The 21,692-nt window shown below is 44.4% G+C and overlaps 2 protein-coding genes across 2 annotated transcripts; one reads left to right on the top strand and one right to left on the bottom strand.

The window, feature by feature from the left end:
* The first annotated feature begins 4,129 nt into the window (after window positions 1–4,129).
* On the top strand, window positions 4,130–17,671 carry LOC124662481 (serine/threonine-protein kinase ATR-like). The gene is given in 18 exon segments (XM_047200317.1): window positions 4,130–4,286; window positions 4,364–4,508; window positions 5,610–5,713; window positions 5,830–6,143; window positions 6,230–6,361; window positions 6,364–6,446; window positions 6,789–6,833; window positions 7,287–7,431; window positions 7,499–8,068; window positions 8,158–8,233; window positions 8,733–9,069; window positions 9,293–10,546; window positions 10,643–13,623; window positions 13,626–13,948; window positions 14,028–14,594; window positions 16,448–17,074; window positions 17,191–17,385; window positions 17,501–17,671. Coding segments are annotated over 18 exon segments (8,223 nt in total). The 3' UTR covers window positions 17,669–17,671.
* Window positions 17,672–19,407: 1,736 nt separating this feature from the next.
* Window positions 19,408–20,902, bottom strand: LOC124684292 (transcription factor BHLH3-like). Its single transcript, XM_047218636.1, has 3 exons — window positions 20,259–20,902; window positions 19,789–20,142; window positions 19,408–19,678 (listed from the first exon to the last, which is right to left on the bottom strand). Exons 1-3 carry the CDS (start codon window positions 20,838–20,840, stop codon window positions 19,598–19,600), a joined length of 1,017 nt encoding a protein of 338 aa, XP_047074592.1. The 5' UTR covers window positions 20,841–20,902; the 3' UTR covers window positions 19,408–19,597.
* Between the last annotated feature and the right edge of the window lie 790 nt (window positions 20,903–21,692).

Here is a 21,692-nt window from a genome sequence, read left to right as displayed (position 1 = left end):
AGATGTTTTTACCGTACCGTATTTCTTTTTTGTCGGTTGCCACGTGTCTTTTACCCATGATGTTTTCATTGTGATGTTTTCTTTTTCGTCATGGTGGCTAACCAATGATTGCTTGATGTGTGTCTCGTATGCACAGCGCTTTCACCGTAAAGATTTCGTGTTGGTCACAGTGGCTAACCAATGATTACATTTCTTGCTCATCACATAGCACTACTAGGGAAAGGCTTACCGCCGACGAACCAAGATTCCCTACTACTGCCACCACCTAGGTATACCAGCGGTAGCTAGTTTTCCATCGACGTACCACCCTGGTGCGCTGGTAATAGCACCTTGGTGTGCCGGTATCTCCTACAGCCAGTGGCGCACATGCGTGTGTCGACGATATCTACCCTGGTGTGCTGATGGTATTTTTATCTGATATTTTAGATATTTTTATGTATTTATGCCGAAATCTATCAATGTGGGATCTAGTTTTGAAGATGTTGATGCGAGATTCTCAAAAGTGAAAACGCTTCCTAATTTAGAATTACGATTCTCAAGATATTTCATTTTGAAAAAAAGTGAATTATAAGTGAGACAACTCACCCTACTCTCCACATGTCCTCTTTCCTCACGCATCTCCATCTTGCTTCCCCGTGCGATATGTGGCAAGCAGGGAGACCACTTCTTAGAAATTTTTCTGACATCATAGTGTCAGCTGTCGCATACGGAGCGAGTTGCTTCCCTTCGCGAAGTTCAGTTTTTTTTTAAGAATTCGCCGAATATATTGGAAGGTTGTCCGTTGCTAGCCTTTGTATTGGGCCACTTGTTTAACCCAACATTAGGAGCTGACAAAGCCCACAAACGATGGAAACTCTACATTTGGTTAGCCGTAATATGGCAAGTAATACAAACAAATGAATCAATCAGGCATTAGTTGCCAATTACGCACAATCGCAACCTTTACTCTCCGTCCACAATCACGCATCGCCTCCTACACCCTCTCTTCCCACGGTCGTCGTCTTGGAGTATCACCGCACTTGCCTCTGATGATTCGGTCGTATTCGACGACGCCGTCGTCATAGGACCACGTCGGAGACCCAAGCACCTCGCTTGTCTCCATTCTCGCCTCTATGCGTCACGGGAGCAGGCCGAGACGGCCATGCGTGAGGAAGAGTAGGGAAGGGTGGAACGCTCCGAGGACGGCCACGCGCGAGGAGTGGGGAAGGGTGGTTGCAGGAGATCGAAGCAGGACTGCATAAGTTGGGTCGTCCTCACAGCGGAGCGGGCGTGTAACAACGAGCGAGGATGTGGTGCAGGATTTCATTGTATGACGGCGTCGTCGTGAAGTTCAACAGCCAGGGGAAGAACCGGAATGAGTGAACGCGAGGTGTACGACCACATCAGTGAGAAGGTATGCGAGGGCCCTAGCAGTGCGGCTTGGTGACAGAGTATACTGCGGTCGAGGGAGAAGCTGGTTGCTCTCATTCAAGCCCAAGAACATCGACTTTGCGCAAGAAGCAGGCATGTTGCTCACCATAAAGACCGCCCATGAAGGCATGTGGGAGAGCAGGCTTCTTTGTCAGCAAAGGTGGTCCAGTGAGTACGGTCTCATGGAAATTATCATCCGGGTTAGACATAGAAGCTTCCGCTTCAGTTGAGTTAGAAGATGTGTTTGGAGAACTCAGCTTCCGTCCAATATGAAGTAGAACTCAGAGAGGTATTCATTGTGCAGTTTGATTTGAAAAAACATACAAGAGAAAAAGATTGCTTTTCGTTCACTTACGTTTATGTTATAGAACTAACAATTAATGCTATGCATCGTGCTGCAAAGGCCAATGAAAGCCGCGCGTCAAATGGATCTAGCCATGACTATGTTTAGTCACATCTTTGTGATTTCTACGTGTAATCAAGATTTTGTATTAACATATTTATTTATCTATGCAAACACATTCAGTTTTTTGGAACTTCAAATACGGCTTTTAATATTTTGAATTAAAGTGCTACATGCAGATCATGATCCATAGTATCCCATCATCCTTTCTCGATTGAATCACAAGGATAGATTCAGAAGATCAACAACCAAAGGTTGAAGTAGTAAGCACATATCCCTTTTTTCTTTTCTCGCGATGGCCCCAATCCCTTTCCTATTGCTTGATTATTGATCCACTTATGTGGACATTGGAGATACACTTGCATAGTTGCAGTATCTACTATTTACTAGATCCGTGGTGTTTCATAGCATATCAATATTTGCGTTCAATTCACTACATCCAGTTGAAAATGCAGTGCATTCTTCTATGGGTTTATTTTAGTTGGATTTTGATTGATTGTAGTGTAATGTTTAAGAACATATTTCTATTCTCACAAATAACTGGAAAATGTTTTTCAAGTCATTTTGATGCAAACCAAATGGAATGCCAACTTAAAATATGTGTATCTTTTCTCTTTGCTGCTGCTACCATTGCAATGAAAAATACAAGGAAATATATGATTGAGAGGGAGGGAGGCAATTACGGATGAGAGTAAGGGAGGAAGAATTGTGCCTGAGGTGAAGAAGGGCCTGTTGTCATAACAAAGAGAGATGAGGAGGAAAAGAAAAATACTACTATGTGCTTGGTTTGCTTGCACTACCAGGAATGCAAGCTTGCTTCACAAATCACACGGAGGAAAAGAGAGTAGTTGTGTGGTATCTCGGGTGGTTTACTACATGGAGATGGATGGACGCCAGAGCTACATCAGCCGACCATGTTCATGCCTCCACAATCAGGATTTTTTTTTATTGCAAACCATTCACAATAATTAATGTTTTTGTTTTCTTCTATTCTTTTTAGGGAGAGAGAAGACGATTGGACAGAAAATAAGTTGAAACACATAAATTTGCCTACTCACATCACATATTTATAGCCCGTGTTAATCTGCAAAAATGTGTTTTCCAGATATTGTCTTACAGTAAGAGGATAACTAAGCTTTGGATGGGATAACTTATACCCATTCTAGCTATCACGCTTGTGCCTTTTATGTTGACGGAAGATGCTTACTTACGGCAGCAATTTCTAAATTGTTGGGCCTGTTATTTGTGCACCAATTTTAAAGAAGTAAATGAATGGATTAAAAATAAAATGTGTTTTCTTTATATCTTTTTTTGAATTTTATATGAAATGATAGATGGGATCTTAACATCCTAACTATTGAAGTTGAGGTGTATTATGACCTTTGTTGGTACGGTCAATTATTGCAGTGTATTATATTTTATTTATTCAACCTATTGTTATGCCATATGTTTAAAGCGATTATTTGGAACCTGGGTTTAGCGGAACTCGATTGAACTTAGTCCGATACTAAGTTACATAGTTACCGATTACTAAGTTTCAAAAAAAAAATCGGGAGGGGAGAGTTCCCTTTAGACTATTCATCTGAAACTTGTGATTTTTATCTAAGCTACATACTTTCGAATTTGAGGGGAAAATGGCAGGCACATATACATGTAAAAAAAAATATTTGAAATGTTTTGAGATCTAAAAGTACGGATTTTCGGACGCTACAATATTTCAGGTTTCATGGAACCCCATAGTCCACACGTATTTACGCCATATGTTACATTTAAGTGGAAAGATCAACCTAAATGGTTAGTCGCAAGCAATGCTCAAAGCTTTTAGGAAATAAAGGTTATTCGATCAACCTAAATGGTTAGTGTCAAGCAGTGATATCCAATTACTCGTGCGACAATTAAAAGGTTACGGAGCGGTAGCAACGCACGCGGGCATTCAACTAGTATTGTTAAATACACAACAGGAGTACAGCCATACTAATATTGGAAGTACGGAAAAAATATATCTCGAAGCCTATCAACGTGGGATCTAGTTTTGAAGATCTCCACGCGAGAGTCTTAAAAGTGAAAACGGTTCGTAATTTGAACTTACGATTGATCATGATCCATTGCTAGTCTTTGTATTGGGCCCACTTGTTTTAACCCAATATTAGGAGCTGAGAAAGCCCACAAAGAAGAAAACAAAGACGGCTGCGCTCTGCTGCCGTTCTCGGAATCCGTTTCGAAATTAGGGAGGGAAAAGGGCGGAGCGCCGCCGCCGCCGCCGCCGCCGCCGACGAACCCTCTCCTCTCCCGCCGCCCCGGCGGCCTCCGCCCGCCATGTCGAACTTCTCGAGCCACATCAAGGAGCTCCGGGAGCTCATCGCGGGCTCCTCCTCCTCCGCCGCCGCCGGCCCGGCCTCCGCGCACTTCGAGGCCAAGCTCCGGGAGGTGCTCCCCAGCCTCCTCCGCGACCACGTCCTCCCCTCCCCCACCGGTCCGTCTCCCTCCCCGTCCCATTCCCGTCGCTCCGATGACGGGCCGACTGACATTCTCCGTGGTCGGCCGATGCAGCGAACGAGAGGGAGACCACCGCGGTGCTGAAGCTGCTCACGTACACGGCGCGCAGGTTCCCCGGGGTCTTCTTCAACGGCCGCCCCGCCGAGGTCGTCCGCGTCATCGGCCGCATCCTCCCCTTCTTCGCGGACCCCGACTACCAGTAACCACTTCCTCCCCCCCTTTCCCCTATAAACCCTAGCCCAATAGCCCCCGACACTGAAACTTACAAGGATTTTAGGATTTGATTGCGAGGTTTGTGGTAGCCACATGCTAGAGATTCGTTGCTTGGCTTCATCTGTGTGAGGCATGGGGGTGAATTTAGTTGATGCCGTGTTCAAGTGAAACCCGTTGGGCTTGGGTTGTTTCTTCGCAGGGGAAAATGCTGGCTGCCTGAAAAACCGGTAGATGTGTCAATCTAGTAATGTTGGGTGTCTTCAAGGGATAATGGGACCTGCATATTTAGTTGGCTTAGTTTATTTGTCCTAGTGGTGCTAGTTTTTCTGAGCATTCGCTTAAATCACGAGCATACAAGTGTCACATGCTACATGTTGTTTGCATCTGGATGGTCTCTTCCACTGTTGCAGGCCAATCATATTCGACATGGTTTGGTCTCTTCTCTCTCACTATAGAGATGTGTCACTTGGTTATATGGGTGTGAGACATGGGGTGAATTTGTTGTGTGTGATAGATGTAGCACCATTTGGGTGTGATTTGTTTGTTCGCTGGGAAAATGCTGGATGATTGCTCGTTTAGTTCGGTTATTTTATCGTAATAGTGTTAGTTTTGCAAGGAATACACTGCTATCCAAATCCCATGTAGCATACATTTCACTTGTGTAACATGCTACATGCTGTTTACATCCGGATGGTCTCTTCCACTGTTGCAGGCCAATCATATTCGACACGGTTTAGTCTCTTCTCTCTCACTATAGAGATGTGTCACTTGGTTATATGGGTGTGAGACATATGGGTGAATTTGTTGTGTGTGTGATAGATGTAGCACCATTTGGGTGTGATTTGTTTGTTCCCTGGGGAAAATGCTGGATGATTGCTCAAAGGATAGAAGTTTAAATCTAGTAATGCCGGATATCTTCAAAGCGATAGTGAGACATGCACGTTTAGTTCGGTTATTTTATCGTAATAGTGTTAGTTTTGCAAGGAATAAATTGCTATCCGAATTCCATGTAGCATACATTTCACTTGTGTCACATGCTACATGTCGTTAAGTCGTTTACATATGCATGGTTTCTTCACTGTTGCAGGTCGATTATATTCGACACGGTTTGGTCTCTTCTCTCACTTCTCCGCACGGGTGACAGAGAAGCATACAGGCAGTTCTTCTTGGATTTGATGATTGCAGTTGAAGGCCTGTGTTTCTGTCCCCTTAGTTAGTTACAACTGTCAATGTAATAAATTGTACGGTTTCAGCTTGTTAGGTTATGCAGAGAGGATTGAAATTGAATTTCTTGTCAATTGTAACAGATCTAGAATACGTAGCATCAAATAACACAGAGAGTGGATGTCTTGTTAAGTGCCTCTGTGGATCCTTCTCAGATATTTTGGACTCCCCTGCGATTTTTAGTGAGCTCCCAGACAGGTTCCAGCCTAAAAGTGGGCCTGGCGTGCTGGTTGACCTGTCAGGTGGCATGAGGTGGTGTCCATTTGCCACTTCGCTGATGAGACTCATCAACAAATGCCTTACAGATGGTACCCTGCATGTTGAAGGGCTTGTTACCATGCCATTTGTTTCCGCTGCTTGGTCTATTCTCTGCTATGGGGATGAATCCCTGCACAAGGTTGGTAGTTAGCCTTGAGCCTTCGTATATTTTCAGTTAAGACTTATGTAACTTTGACACACTGATTAATCAGTTTGGCTTGACAGGTTTGTTTTGATTTTGTGCGGATCGTTGCAACGGTGACAACTGTTGAGATTCTTCCTATGGAAACTATCATTCGCTCAATCACTTGGATTCTAAGCCAAGATATTAATGAGCTTTCTAGTGTCCGGTATGCTCTTGTCTTGATTATTGTACTCCATTCAGTGATGTTATTTGGAGCAGTTAAAAGTTACATGGTGCTGAAGATAATTCCTGACATTGGTTTTACTGTGTGAAAGGAATTTATGAGATAGTAATAGTTAGATGCTTTACTAGATCACTTTGTTCTGCCGGTCTTGGGCATTTTTTTTTTGGTTTAGCATATTTACCAGCTGATATTTATCTTTTGAAATGCTTATAATACCTTAGTTCGAACTGTATTTTCTTTATATTTCTTCCAATGAGATAAGAAGAACCAGTATGCAGGCATCCTAGGTTGTATTAGCTTATTATAATCCATTTTTATTCTATTTGTACTTCTTCTATGTTTACCTAATTATAATCCATTTTTATTCTGTCACAGGTGAATATTTGATTTCATGAATCAGTCTCTAAATAGTTCAGTAGTAATGTAGACAATGAATTTGTCACCTGGAAGAAACATAGAACGCAAATCTGTAATGCTGGATTATATTTGCACTTTTTTGGTCAATAATTATGTACCCTTTTGTCCCTTCGGGGACATCCGATATGTACCCTTTTCCCTTCACTTTGTTACAAAAATACTGATCTGTTTGCCTTCTCTGGATATGCTTCATACACAATAGCCTTTTTTTTTTTGTGTCAAACTACATTGTACATGATAAAACTGATAATGGTAGTCGTCGAATTGATCAACTATAGGCTTTCCAAAACTTTTGTTAGTCATAACGGGGGTATTCTTGAAAAGAGTCACAATTGAGGACCTTAAGATAAGAGCATACAATGCAACAAGCATTGTACTGGTTCCCTGTGCCTAATGTTAAAAGCCTCACTTTGATGTAGATTTTATTTTGTTCTGGATATTATTGGAATGTGCACAAACATTGTCAAGTAGCATTACAGTTTATTTCGTTTCTGCAGTGATGCAGATTATGACTTTTCAATGGGTGCCTGTCTTCATGCTCTGCATTCTTCGTGTCCTGGTTATATTGTTGAATCCACGGCTGCTGATATTGTCAATGTTTTTGCAAGAGCAGTACAGACCAGCAGAAGCTCAGAGCTTCAGGTTAACAACTATATCTCCCTGGTTTTTGTGGGTTCTTCCATGTACTAATGCTAGCTACCTTTTGCAGGCTGCGATGTGTAATGCATACAAGAGAATAGTAGAATTCTGCCCGCCACAAGTATGGAACCCAGAGATCCTTCTGAAGTTGCTGTACTTGCCCAAGCCTTATAGCAAACTGACTGAATGCATTTGGCTGGTTGTTGACAAATTCGGTCAGAGTTCTATATCTGTGGATGACAGAGGTGATCGAGGCAGCTTTCAGGAGAAATCTGAAATATCTGGCCTGCCAAAAGCGGGCCAGAAAAGAATAGCTCAGAACCAGGAAAATATTTGTTACAAACGTCGAAAGGTTTCAGAATCACAATCGTCTGCTGATTCATCTATGACTAAATTATTATCTTCTGCTGGCATAAGACATAAACTAGCAAAAGATTATGCCTATGATCTTCAACTGTCACTAAGCTCATGCATCAAGTTCTTATCACCTGACAATCATAATGCTTATCCATTGGAGCCTGAGATTGCCATACAAGTGCTTAGTCTTCTCTGTCTTTCGCTCTGCGTAAATCCAAAGACAAGTCTGTTTATTAGAATTTCTAAGCAAGTTCTATCCTGGATCCCTTGGATCTGCAAGCAGGTAGGCAGAAATCATGAAGCTGCACGTAATTGATTTTAGCTTGTCATCGTTTGTTAACTTGACTTGCTAACCATCATTGAATGATGCAGCCAACCGAGAAATGTTTGTTTTCCTTTGACGTATTACTATATTTCAAAGCTCTTCAGACTGTAATGCTTCTCCGATGTAAGGTTTTCCTCCTTCTGCATTTTTGACATGCCATGTTGCAACTCATGTGAAGTATATATGAGATCTTAGGTTGCTTTAGTTATAACAAATGCATTACTTCTTAATATCCCTTTTGAGGTTTGCTTGTGTAGCATAGGCTTATTCAATACAACTTCTTGGAATGACTTGGACACTATATAAGGTAGCTCACTAAATAATTTTGATGGGCTGTTTCTGCAAGCCCAGCTTATAGACCCTGCATGCTTACATCCCCAACAATCCATCCTTCCCTGAATCAAATCATCGAGAACATAGAGCAGCACTTGAACCTATCAGAATCAGAAGGTTATAAATATGAATAAGGGATCTACTGATGCCATTGTCCTAGGATAAGCTTATAAGCCTCGTAGCTTTGATCTTTGGCCAGACCTAACATTCATGGATACATGATGATGTATTCATGTAGCTCTCTTTCTTTCAATTTTATTGTTCACTTCATGTCTGAATGTCTATGTAGCCTCTCATCCTGGAGACACTGGACTATTTGAAGATGAAGCTCGGTTGATTGGTGACAGTGGTGAAGACTATGTTGATCTTGTTAATTTGCTGAAACGGATGTGGTCTGACGGTCATGCTTCCACTCAAGCATGTTTGGACTGGAAGTTAAAATGCCTTATGGTACAAGTTATTGCCAAGATTGGCGATAAACTGAATACTGAATGTTACCTTGAAGTCCTTGAACTGGCTACCCATAGTGAATCTGCGGAGGTTCAAAATGAGGCTCTTATGTCACTACCCATTATTGTAATGTACACTGGTCCTAGGATGCTGGGAGTGATGTTCAAGAAACTTGAGTAAGTAAATATGCTTCCTTTTCCCTGATTTCAGACTATGCATTTTAGAAACAAAACATGTTCTGGTTGGGTTATGGACTTATGGTTACCAAATATTATTGAAGGCATTCCCTTGGTCGAGGAATGTTAATTTATCTGCAGTTGCTTCTAACAAAACTGCACTTAATTTGTTTTCCTAGTTCTGCAAGATCTGATAGCCTCGAGTTGGCTTGTGTTTCTTCAGGTTGTTTGGTGATTTAGGATCTGAGCAAGTGTGGAAATGTATTGCCTTTTCACTTGGCCTCCTCTCTTGTTTAAATGGAACCACTAATGTTACTGACAAAGCAGGGAGCAGTTGCAAGCTGTTCGTGGACAAGAAGGCAAAGCAACCAGTCTCAACGTTAGATCTTCTCTTAAAAGGTTTCTGTTGCCCTCAGTGTGATATCAATACTGTCAATACTAAAGAGCAAATTTCTGTTGTGGACATGGCAGTAATGCAAGCTGAAAATGTTGGCTTGAAAAGTAACATGTTGAAGGCCCACATACTTTTCTTCAAGTTCCTCTATGCACAGACTTCCAAAGAATGTATCATTTCTATGGTTGAAGTTTTGCCACGAGTATTGCGACATTCTAGCAGAGAGGTTCTCCTTGAGATGAAAATTAAGTGGCTAAAATGTATTGATTTTCTACTGCTTAATGGAATGAAAGATGTCAGAGATGCATTTTCTCTTGTAGTATGCTGCTTCTTGGAAAATAGAGTTATGGACATTCTGTTCTCAGATGAAGTGAAAATGAAGGGGGGGACCAAAGAAGTCAACTTCATGGACAAAATAAAGCATGCTTTCGCACAAGCTGGAGATTCTCACGTTCTACTGACTCTTTTGGAATCAACTGCTACAGTTATGCAAGCTAGTGATACTCAAGGAGAAGTGTTTTTCTGCTCATTTGTATTGCTTATTGCTCAGCTCGATAACCCCGATCCCATTGTAAGGAAGACCGCATCGAGATTACTTCGCAGATGCTGTACTTACTGTTTCAAAGGAGGAATAGAACTTTTCCTCTCGAAGAACTTCCGTGTTAGAGATAATTTATATGATTATCTGTCATCTAGACTTGTGAGTCATCCTGCAGTGATCAGTGAATTTGCTGAGGCTGTTTTTGGGATTAAGACTGAAGAGCTGATTAGGAGAATGGTTCCATCAGTCATACCAAAGCTTATTGTGTCTCACCCAAAGAGCGACCAAGCAGTTATTACTCTGCATGAACTGGCAAACCATCTAAACACTGAACTAGTACCATTGATTGTTAATTCATTACCTAAAGTGCTCTCCTTCGCTCTATTTTATGAAGATGGGAAGCATTTGCCATCTGTTCTACAGTTTTATCACACTGAAACTGGAACTGATAGCAAAGAGATATTTGCAGCTGCTTTGCCAACACTGCTTGATGAGATCATATGTTTTCCTGGAGAATCTGATCACACTGAGACAGATAGAAGGTAACTTCTCTTTTCATCATAGACACAGCTGTCCACATACTTCTCTCACAATTAGGCATAATGTTGAACGAGTTGTAATGTAGTTTTGATTTTCAGGACAACAAAAATCTCCCCAACAATACAGAATATTGCAAGAATTTTGACAGGCAATGACACCCTTCCTGAGTTCTTGAAGAATGATTTTGTCAGACTTCTCAATAGCATTGACAAGAAGATGCTTCATTCTGATGACACAAAAATTCAAAAACAAGCTCTCCAGCGTATACGGAAGTTAGTTGAGATGATGGGCCCTTATTTGAGTACACATGCACCAAAGATTATGGTTCTGTTGATTTTTGCCACTGATAAGGAAGCTCTTCAAATGGATGGTCTTGATGTGCTACATTTTTTTATAAAGCAATTGGCTGAGGTATCACCGACGAGTATCAAGTATGTTATGTCCCAAGTTGTAGCTGCTTTCATTCCATCTCTGGAAAGGTGCAAAGAACGTGCTTCTGTGCACCTGAGCAAAACTGTTGAAATTCTGGAAGAACTTATTGTGAAAAACAACAAGTTGCTTAAACAGCACATACGTGAATTGCCGTTGTTGCCTAGCTTACCATCTTTGTCGGAGGTAAACAAAGTAATACAGGAAGCCAGAGGATCAATGACTTTGCAAGATCATCTAAAGGATGCTGTTGATGGTCTTAATCATGAGAGCTTGAATGTAAGGTACATGGTAGCATGTGAGTTGAGTAAATTATTCAAGGCCAAACGGGAGGATATTACCGCCCTTATAATTGGTGAAGATATTTCTGATTTGGATGTAATTAGCGCTTTGATTACGGCTTTACTTAAAGGATGTGCTGAGGAATCAAGGACAATTGTTGGCCAGAGATTGAAATTAGTTTGTGCTGATTGTCTTGGTGCACTGGGTGCAGTTGATCCTGCTAAGTTCAAGGTGATTTCGTGTGAGCGCTTTAAGATTGAATGTTCAGATGATGATCTTATATTTGAGTTGATCCACAAGCATCTTGCAAGGGCATTCAGAGCTGCTTCTGACACTACAGTACAAGATTCTGCTGCCTTGGCTATTCAAGAGCTACTGAAATTGGCTGGCTGTCAATCTTTACCCAATGAAGATAATGGGAAGGATTCAAGTAGTTGTGAAATGAGCAAAAGGGGCCAGAAGTTGTGGGGACGTTTTTCTAGTTATGTTAAGGAAATAATTGCACCGTGCTTGACATCAAGATTTCATCTTCCTAATGTGAGTGATGCTGCTCTACTCGGCCCAATATACCGTCCAACAATGTCTTTTAGAAGATGGATATATTATTGGATTAGAAAGTTGACATCACACGCAACTGGATCGCGTTATGGTATTTTCAGTGCATGTCGGGGAATTGTTCGGCATGACATGCCAACTGCACTCTATCTTCTACCGTACTTGGTTTTAAATGCTGTTTGCTATGGAACCCCAGAGGCTCGGCAAAGTATCACCGATGAAATTTTGTCTGTTCTCAATGCAGCTGCTTCAGAAAGTAGTGGGGCTACTGTTCATGGTATTACTGGGGGACAGAGTGAGGTTTGTGTTCAGGCGATCTTCACTTTACTTGATAATCTTGGGCAATGGGTTGATGACCTCAAACAGGAAATCGCTCTATCCCAGTCTAGTCATGCCATGGCTGGGAAGCATGCAGGTAAACTGAAAAATGATGGCCAAGATCAATTGCTGGTGCAGTGTAGCAATGTTGCGGAGCTGCTGGCTGCTATACCTAAAGTTACTCTAGCTAAGACATCTTTTAGATGTCAAGCTCATGCTCGTGCTCTAGCATATTTTGAATCTCATGTCCGAGAGATGTCTGGTTCCTCTAATCCAGCTGCAGAGTATAGTGGCACTTTTTCAGATGATGACATCTCTTTTCTCATGGAAATATATGGAGGATTGGATGAGCCCGATGGTCTATTAGGTTTAGCTAATCTGAGGAAATCATCAAGCCTACAAGATCAACTAATCATCAATGAGAAAACTGGAAACTGGGCTGAAGTGCTAACACTATGTGAACATGCTTTGCAAATGGAACCTGATTCTGTCCAGAGACATTGTGATGTTCTCAACTGTTCGCTCAACATGTGCCACCTTCAAGCCATGATTGCACATGTAGATGGTTTGGTGTGCAGAATACCTCAGTATAAGAAAACTTGGTGCATGCAAGGAGTGCAAGCAGCTTGGAGATTAGGGAGATGGGATCTCATGGATGAGTACCTACCTGAGGCAGACAAAGGTCTTGTGTGCAGCAGTTCTGAGAACAGTGCTTCGTTTGACATAGGTCTTGCTAAGATATTCAAGGCAATGATGAACAAAGACCAGTTTATGGTTGCTGAAAAGATTGCCCAGTCCAAGCAAGCATTGCTTGTTCCATTGGCTGCAGCAGGCATGGACTCATACATGCGTGCATATCCCTACATTGTAAAGCTCCACATGCTGTGCGAGTTGGAAGACTTCAACTCGCTGCTGGGAGACGAGTCATTTCTCGATAAATCGTTCAGTGCAGATGATCCAAAATTTCTGAAATTAACAACAGACTGGGATAACCGTCTTAGATGTACACAATCATCTCTGTGGGCAAGGGAGCCTTTGCTTGCTTTCCGGCGGATGGTTTATAATCTGAGTCATATGAATTCTCAAGTTGGGAACTGCTGGCTTCAGTACGCTAAGCTCTGCCGTTCGGCTGGTCACTATGAAACAGCCCACCGTGCAATACTGGAAGCAGACGCATCGGGTGCTCCTAACGTTCACATGGAGAAGGCAAAGCACCTCTGGAATATACGGAAATCTGATAGTGCTATAGCTGAACTTCAGCAAACACTTCTGAACATGCCTGCGGAGGTTTTGGGAAATGTTGTCCTTTCCTCCCTTTGCAGCCTTTCTCTCGCATTGCCAAATGCACCTTTCTCTGCAACACAAGCATCAAAAGAGAACCCAGATGTGTCTAAAACCCTTCTTCTTTATACTAGATGGATCCACAATACAGGGCAAAAACAGAGCGAGGAAATCAGATGTCTCTACAATAGAGTAGCAGAATTGCGGCCAAAATGGGAAAAGGTTTCTTTTGCATGGCAAAGTTTTTGGATGATTTACTTGTTGATGCTAGGAAACGCCAGGAAGATAAGAAATTCACAGGTGGAGTTGGATCTGTCACTCCTAGCTCTGCTGGCCCTTTAAGTACCCAAGCTCAAGAGAAGCCTTGGTGGGAATTGCTTCCAACAGTCTCACTATGTTATGCAAAAGGACTTCACAAAGGACACAAGAATCTTTTTCAAGCACTACCACGGTTGCTTACTCTTTATTTCGAATTTGGAAACATATACATCAGAGATGACAATTCCTCCAATGGAGGAATGGTAACCGTTCATAATAGGGTAAATTTTGTTTCACATGTAATTTTTCCTCATTATTTTGAATTTTTGTAAAAGATCTGATCATCCCATCTAATTGCAGATGTTAAGCATCATTCGTGGGTCCTCGAAGGATCTACCAACTTATCAGTGGCTGACTGTGCTCTCCCAATTGATATCCCGCATTTGTCATCAGAATGGTGATGTTGTCAAAACTGTCAGATACATTATCACGTGTGTGTTACAGGCATACCCTCAGCAAGCACTTTGGATGATGGCTGCGGTGTCAAAGTCAACAGTTTCTGCAAGACGAGAAGCAGCTACTCATATATTAAACTCAGCAAAGAAGGGCTGTCGGAAGGGGGGCAATGTTGCACTGTTTAATCAGTTTCCTTCTCTAATAGAACATCTGATTAAGCTGTGCTTTCATCCAGGGCAGGCCAAGGCTAAGGCAATAAATATCTCAACTGAGTTCAGTTCCTTGAAAAGAATGATGCCACTGGGAATTATCTTACCTGTCCAGCAGTCTCTAACTGTGACTCTGCCATCGTACGATTCAAATATGTCAGGTCAATCTACTTTTCACCCGTTTTCGGTATCTGAGCATCCTACTATAGCTGGAATAGCGGATGAGGCAGAGATCCTTTCTTCTCTTCAGAAACCAAAGAAGGTATGCACATCCATATATATTTAATACTGCCTTGATAATTACACATGTTTGAGGAGCAGCAGCTGTCTATACATAGTGAAGTTTGTGTAGGAAAGTAGTCCTAGATTCCTTTAGAGCTCGTTTGGTATCTAGGCATTCCTTACAAAATTGTGGAATTCATTTGGCAATTCCAATGATAACCTGTTTGGCTGCCGAGAAATTGTAGCGTCATTTCATTTGACAATTCCTCTGAAATGACGCCATGCGTTAGGTCGATTCCCGTTCTCAACCTGTCTTTTGTGTGGAAATCTCCTCCTGAACAACCGAACAAAAAAGAAACCCCACATCGCCGCCCTGGATCTTGCTGCCCTGCCGTTGACACTCGCCATGGATCCTCCCCAGCTTGCGGGAAGAGGACGTCTAGGAAGGGCAGCGAACGGATCTGCAAGCCACAGGGGTTGTTCCAGTGGCCGGAGCTGCGCCGCCATCGTCGCCGGTGACCTCGAGAGTTGCCATGGACGAGGAAGCTCCTGCTCCTCCCTGCCCCGGACTCACCGGTCCAGCCACCGCCACCGCCCTCGGCCACCTGCAGCCCCAGGGACGGCGACGTCTAGGCTCCTCATTCCGGCCCTGATCTGCAGCACCGGCACACTGCGCAGGATGTGTCGTCCCTGCCGTGCGTCTCCACCACTGGCCTGCCGGAAGGGACGACGACGACGGCGTTGTGCGTTGGTTAGCGAGCCCTGGCCACTCCCTCCTACTGACTGAACCCCCAATCAATTTTTCCCAATCGTAACAAGATACTGAACAATTCCTCAAAAAAAAAAAATACTGAACAGGATAGAAGATGTTCAAGAGGAAGACAGATAGATCACCACTACTGATCAGCTTAGATGTTTACTTCTCCAGTACCAAGATTTTCTTTCTGTATGCTTGCTGCCATCGGTGGGATTCTGAGGTTGATTTTGTAGCTCACCTTAGCTGCTGTTTGATGTCGTAGCCCACTGAAGGTGTTGCATGATTCAGACACAATTTGCATTTGCAGAGCAGTAGTCACTTAATTAGTAGTCTATGTGATTATTAGTTGATCTTGTGAATCACATGTGCTTGATCTTGTAAGTTTGTGTGTGTTTATTCTTTTTCTTTTTTGGAAAATATCCAACTTGACTTTATTTCTCTAGATTAACTTGGATTTTCTCCCTGGCATCATTTCAAGAATTGAGACCATGTATATTTTTGAAGGAAAAGATCATGTTTTTAATTTTCATCAGTTTCATATGGAATTCAGTTCATTTAGAAATCTATGTGGCAGCCAAACAAGTATGTAGTATTGGAATCTCAATGTAAATGAAATGAATTCCTAAGTTCATTTCATTTATACAAAATGAATTGAATACCTAGATGTCAAACGAACTCTTATGAATGATGGACATCATGGGATTGTGGGTGCAAGTCGTTGTTTGGATATTGTGTGGGAGAATGGGAGCTATCCAGGGTCCAGATTGTTTCTTTGCACTCATTTAATCACAGTTTTGCCCGTTTATGATTTGTTTTCATTTTGAAGGGTCAAAACTAGCTAGTCATACTTCACTACTACCTCCGTTTCAAGGAATAAGGCGCACGCGTATTCCAAGACGAACTTTGACCATAAAAATTGAGCAACAAAATCTTGATCATATTATATGTAATTAGTACCGTTGGATTCGTATTGAAAAGAACTTTTTAATGGTACTAATTTCATACAAACAATTTTGATCTATTTGAAGTAATTTTTGGTCAAACAAAAAGCTCGTAAAACGAGGATGCCTTATTCCTTGAAACGGAGGTAGTAGGTTTTAATGGTAACTGACAAGCATGATCATATTGGATGCCAGGTCGTGTTCCTTGGAAGTGATGGAGTCGCTCGCCCCTTTTTATGCAAACCGAAGGATGATCTTAGGAAGGATTCACGTATGATGGAGTTCAATGCCGTGATCAACCGTCTCCTCTCCAAAGTTCCTGAGAGCCGCAGGAGAAAGCTTTATATCAGAACCTTTGCAGTGGTTCCACTTACAGAAGATTGTGGACTAGTAGAATGGGTGCCCAACACGCGTGGTCTTCGGCATATTCTTCAGGACATATACATAACTTGCGGGAAGTACGATAGGATGAAAACAACCTCGCAAATCAAGAGGCTATATGATGAATGCCATGCTAGCAAAATGGCTGAAGACGTGATGCTGAAAACAAAAATTCTTCCACTGTTCCCCCCAGTTTTCCACAAGTGGTTCTTGATGACATTCTCTGAACCAGCTGCATGGTTTCGTGCCAGATTAGCATATGCACATACTGCTGCAGTCTGGTCGATGGTTGGGCACATTGTTGGGCTTGGTGACAGGCACGGCGAAAACATCCTTATTGATGCGACAACCGGGGACTGTGTGCATGTCGATTTCAGCTGCCTGTTTGATAAGGGTTTGCAGCTTGAGAAGCCAGAGGTGGTGCCATTTAGGCTTACGCAGGTAAGCAATAAAACCTTGTCTTGCAGTTTCTTTCTAGCAGCAGCTTATCCAACACACTGAATCTGATTTTTGTTACAAGTATTATTAACATGGGCATGCTAACTTTGCAATTCCAGAACATGATCGACGGCTTGGGCATCACCGGATACGAAGGCGTCTTTCTGAAGGTCTGCGAAATCACTCTGTCGGTTCTCAGGGGTCACAAGGAGGCGCTCATGACCGTCCTCGAGACCTTCATCCATGACCCGCTGGTAGAGTGGACCAAAACCAGCAAATCCAGCGGAGGCGAGGTCCGCAACCCACAGGCACAGGTATTGCCGACATCGCACATTCGCACCGATGCCACTGCTATATGTACATACTTGTGCACTGGTAAACAAACCATGTCGCTCTCCTGACCCTGCCTCTCGCTTCGAATGATTGCAGAGGGCCATCGCGAACATCACGGCTAGGCTCCAGGGAGTCGTGGTGGGCGTCAATGCCGCCCCCTCGCTGCCGCTCTCCGTGGAAGGCCAGGCGCGCCGCCTGATCGCCGAGGCGGTCTCCCACAAAAACCTTGGCAAGATGTACATCTGGTGGATGCCCTGGTTCTAACACTCTAACAGGTCCCCCCCCCCCCTCACCCCTGCACACGCTGCTAATGTATGTATTCTCCCTGACCTTGGATGAAATGGAGGTAGATAGGTTTAAAAGGCAGCTAGCAGCATTTTGTCACTGGCCCTTTAGCTGCCTTTGCTCCTGTTACTACCTGCCACTGTTAGTGTTAGGCTGTTAGCTACTGGACATACTCCTCCTTGCGAGACATTTTGGGGTCTTAATATTGCAAAAAAGTTTCACCATTGTCATGGTATTTGGAGCGATTATTTCGGGTTTGGTGACATTTGACAGGTAACACGTGCATGTATTTCTCTGCTGGGGTCATGGCCTGTTGATGGGCACTACCAATGCAGCCATGCCACCAACTGAAGAGATCCAAAGCGGTCGTCATGGCGTCAAACTGCCAGCCGCATCTCTGGCTGCGGAATATCATGGGCAAAGCCCCATCCATGCCGTTGCATACAGTTGCATTCTCTTCTTATTTCTGAAATACGTACTAGTATATTTTAATATTGGGAATCTGGCATTGTCATCATTTTACTTATGTTCTGATGAAAGGTTTGATGTTCTTGCTCTTGTGAAGAAGAACTGGGACGCTGGACGGAACAAGAGTACAAACTCTGGAGTTAAGATTGGCCGACTTTCTGCATGAGTCTGAAGAGAAGAGCCAAAGAGAGCTTTTCTGTTAAAAAAAGGTGGCAGTTGATGGCACTCTGCAAAAAGTGCCTCCTCTAGGGCATTTAGAAAACTATCCATGATAGCTGACCACCTCTAGGGCATTACAGAATTCAGATCATTGTTAAGGGCACTAGAGATTGAGAGTGGCATTAGTAGCTGAAGAAGAGCCAAATGAAACTTATATTTTGACCGACTTCCTGCACGAACCAAACAAAACCTGTGTGTACAAAAGAAGTGGCAGTTGGTGGTGCTCTGCAAAAAGTGTTTCCTCTTCTAGGGCATTACAAAACCATGATAGCTGACCCTTGGCGCATAACAAAATTCAGAACCATTTTTTTTTTGTAAGGGCACATTAGAAATCTTGGGGGTGGATGAAGGATGAATAAAACTGGGCAGGCGGCAGGTTGGCAGGCTGCAAACCGACACGATCTTTGTCTGCTCGGCCGGTCTACTAGATAGATTAGGGGTCAATGGTGGGTAGCTCCAGCTCGAGAGTTATGCTTAACTAATCGGCGGTCCCAGCCCTCGTTGTGGGAAGAAGGCCAGAAGATACGACAAAGAGGCAGTGATCCGCTTAGGTGGTGAATCTTTTTTGCTCATCTCACACATAATTGACAATAACTTGCCTTCTCTATCAAATACGTCTGTTGTCCCAATCTACCTGTCATCCATGTCTTCATCAGTGAAAAAAAGGTGTGTTTATGATTGAGTATCAGTTGGTGCTGACTATACATACATGTCTTGATCATCGTCACCAGTGAAGATGTGCTTATTTTTTTACAGGTTGATTGAGTATGAGTTGGTGCTAACCATACGTACATGTCTTGATCATCGTCACCGGTGAAGATTTGAGCAATGTGCAAAGAAAGGGATGTTTGCTGTGAGAACTGGTAGTGTATTTTTACATGATCCAGCATCAGTTGGTGTCCAGCACAACATGAGCATTGACTTGAAACTGAGATGCACGAGACATGGCCGAGCAAGTGAGAGCAACATGGCTCCTCGTAAAGGAAAAGGCAGAGAAAAGTGCAGCAAAGGCGATGATAGATAATCAATCATTCATCAGAAAGGCGCCGATCTTTGTTAACAGGAGAGGAAGAGAGTCTTGATCACGGCGACATTGTTATGATTTGCTAAAAAGGTCGATCCTTTCTCGCTACTGCTGCTGCTGCTAGTGCTAACCCTACTGCTACTGCTACTTTATTATCATCATTGTTCCTGCTGCTGCTGCTTAAACTGCATCTTGGTCTACAAGCAGCCGCCTCCGTAGCCGGCGTTCTTGAAGAGCTGCTGCTTGATGGCGTCGGCGCTGAGCATCTCCCGCTGCATCTGCGGCAAGATTCAATCAAATCAGCCCAAACAAATTCTGGTGAACTGAGCAAGGCCAGGCCATGGCGGCTGCTGAATTCATGAGCGGAATTGTGGAGTCGCTGAAGTACCTCGGAGCAGGAAGCGTGCATGGCGAAGTCGCTGAAGCAGCTGACGACGCACTGCTGGATGTCGAGCCCCAGCACGTCGAGGGTGTTCACCGTCGACAGCAGCAGCCCCGGCTTGGCGGCGCAGTAGATCTCCACCCGGGTGTCTCCTTCCTTGCGCTCCACCTCGAACTTGGGCGTGTTCCTCGCCAGCATCTCGCTCGGGTTGAGCTCCCGGAACACGCTCAGCAGCGCCGGCGCCGGCGCCTCCCCCAGCTCCGGCTGCTGCTCCTCCAGCTCCTCCTGCAGCCGCCGGATCCGCTCCAGCAGCTCCTTCATGTAGTCGATGGTGTCCCCCAGGATCGACGTCCTGTCCATCTGCTCCAAGAACAGGGTCAGATTTCTCGCCGCCGATGCTCTGGTTCTTGCCCCCATTGGTGCAAGATTGATTGGGTTGCTGAATAAAGAAAAAGGAATGCGCTTTTTTGTAGTACCTTGCTGATCTTGGGCACGACGGAGCGGAGCATGGAGAGGCGGTCGTTGAGGCGCTTGCGGCGGCGGCGCTCGGCCATGAGGTTCTTGGACGGCATGCCCTCCACCCGCTTCTTCCTCGACGCGGGGGCCGCCGCCGCCGGCATCCCGAACCCGTCCGCCCCCGCCGCCGCCAGCAGCCCGGGCTCCACCTTGCAGGCGCCGAGCCCGCCGTCCGCCGCCTTGGACTCCAGCGCGTCGAGGAACCCCATCTCGCCGCCGCCGTACCCGACGGCATTGAAGGGGACGACGACGCCGCCGCCGTAGACCTCGCTGAGGCAGTCGAAGCCCGGCCCCGGCGCTTGCTGCTGCTGCTGGTGGTGCGGAGCGTGGTCGTAGGAGGCAGTGAAGGTCGGCAGGACGCTGACGGTGGCCTGGTGCCGCTCCTGGAAGCAGTCAGCCATGGCGGCGGCTCCCCCGCCGCCGGGCCCACCGCAGGCCGGGGAGAAGAAGTCCCCCATGGCATTGCACTCCCCCCACGCACCGGCCTGGTCCCTCCTCACGGAGAAGAGCTCCTCCAAGAATGCCTGCTCATCCAGCTCCATTCCTTCCTCCTCCTGCAAGCTTTCTTCCCCTTCTTGCTTAATAATGGCTTGCGAGTCTGGTCCGTCTCTGAGATAGAGAGAGATGGGAGGGGAAGAAGGTGGTGCTGTCAATGGTGAGGGAGAATCAGGTATCAGGGGGATTAATATATGGGAGGAAGGGGGGACAATTATTCCCTGTAATGAATGGTGAACAGTGGTGTTAAGGTAGGTTTTGTGGTTCCATTAGGGAGTGCATGCATGCAGTTACAGCCTAGGGATGTGATTGGATTGGAAAGGAATCATGCCTTTCCACACTTCTCATCCATCTGCCTTAATCTTTGTTTAATCCTCTAGGCCCTTGATCACTGTCAATCACACAATTCAGGTCTTGTAGTGTTGTGACCTGTGAGCTAGTGGTACTACCTGGGTTGTGATGAAAAAGGATAACAGTGATAGGGTTCAGGGAATCAGGGTGTGCATAGTCCCCAATTGCTCTTCTCGTGTGTAATGAGAAGCGATTACGCGCGCGGCTGTGGGGAATAGGCAGAAAGGGTGACAGGAGATTGAGGGATATGATGTCTCTGTTGGACGTAAAGGCCGGCTAATTATGGCGTCGGAGAAAAACATGCACCAGGTGCTGTGTGTGTGTGTGTGTGTGTTTTGTTCCTGAAAGAATGCAAGGCAAGACTCATGTGAGCATGCAGAGACCTCATGAATCATGATGAAACGATCCCAAGATTTGCTTCTCCATGGTTCCCAGCTCATCAACGGCCTGGCCCATTTTTTGATACAAAACATTTTCGTTTTGGTTTATTTACATTGGTTCACGGATACAAATTCGGCTATGCCTTCCGCTTGTCCTCTTGGTTACGG

Source organism: Lolium rigidum, chromosome 1 (genome assembly GCF_022539505.1).
Source record: "Lolium rigidum isolate FL_2022 chromosome 1, APGP_CSIRO_Lrig_0.1, whole genome shotgun sequence".
NCBI lineage: Eukaryota > Viridiplantae > Streptophyta > Magnoliopsida > Poales > Poaceae > Lolium > Lolium rigidum.
This window is presented reverse-complemented; position numbering and strand designations above follow the sequence as displayed.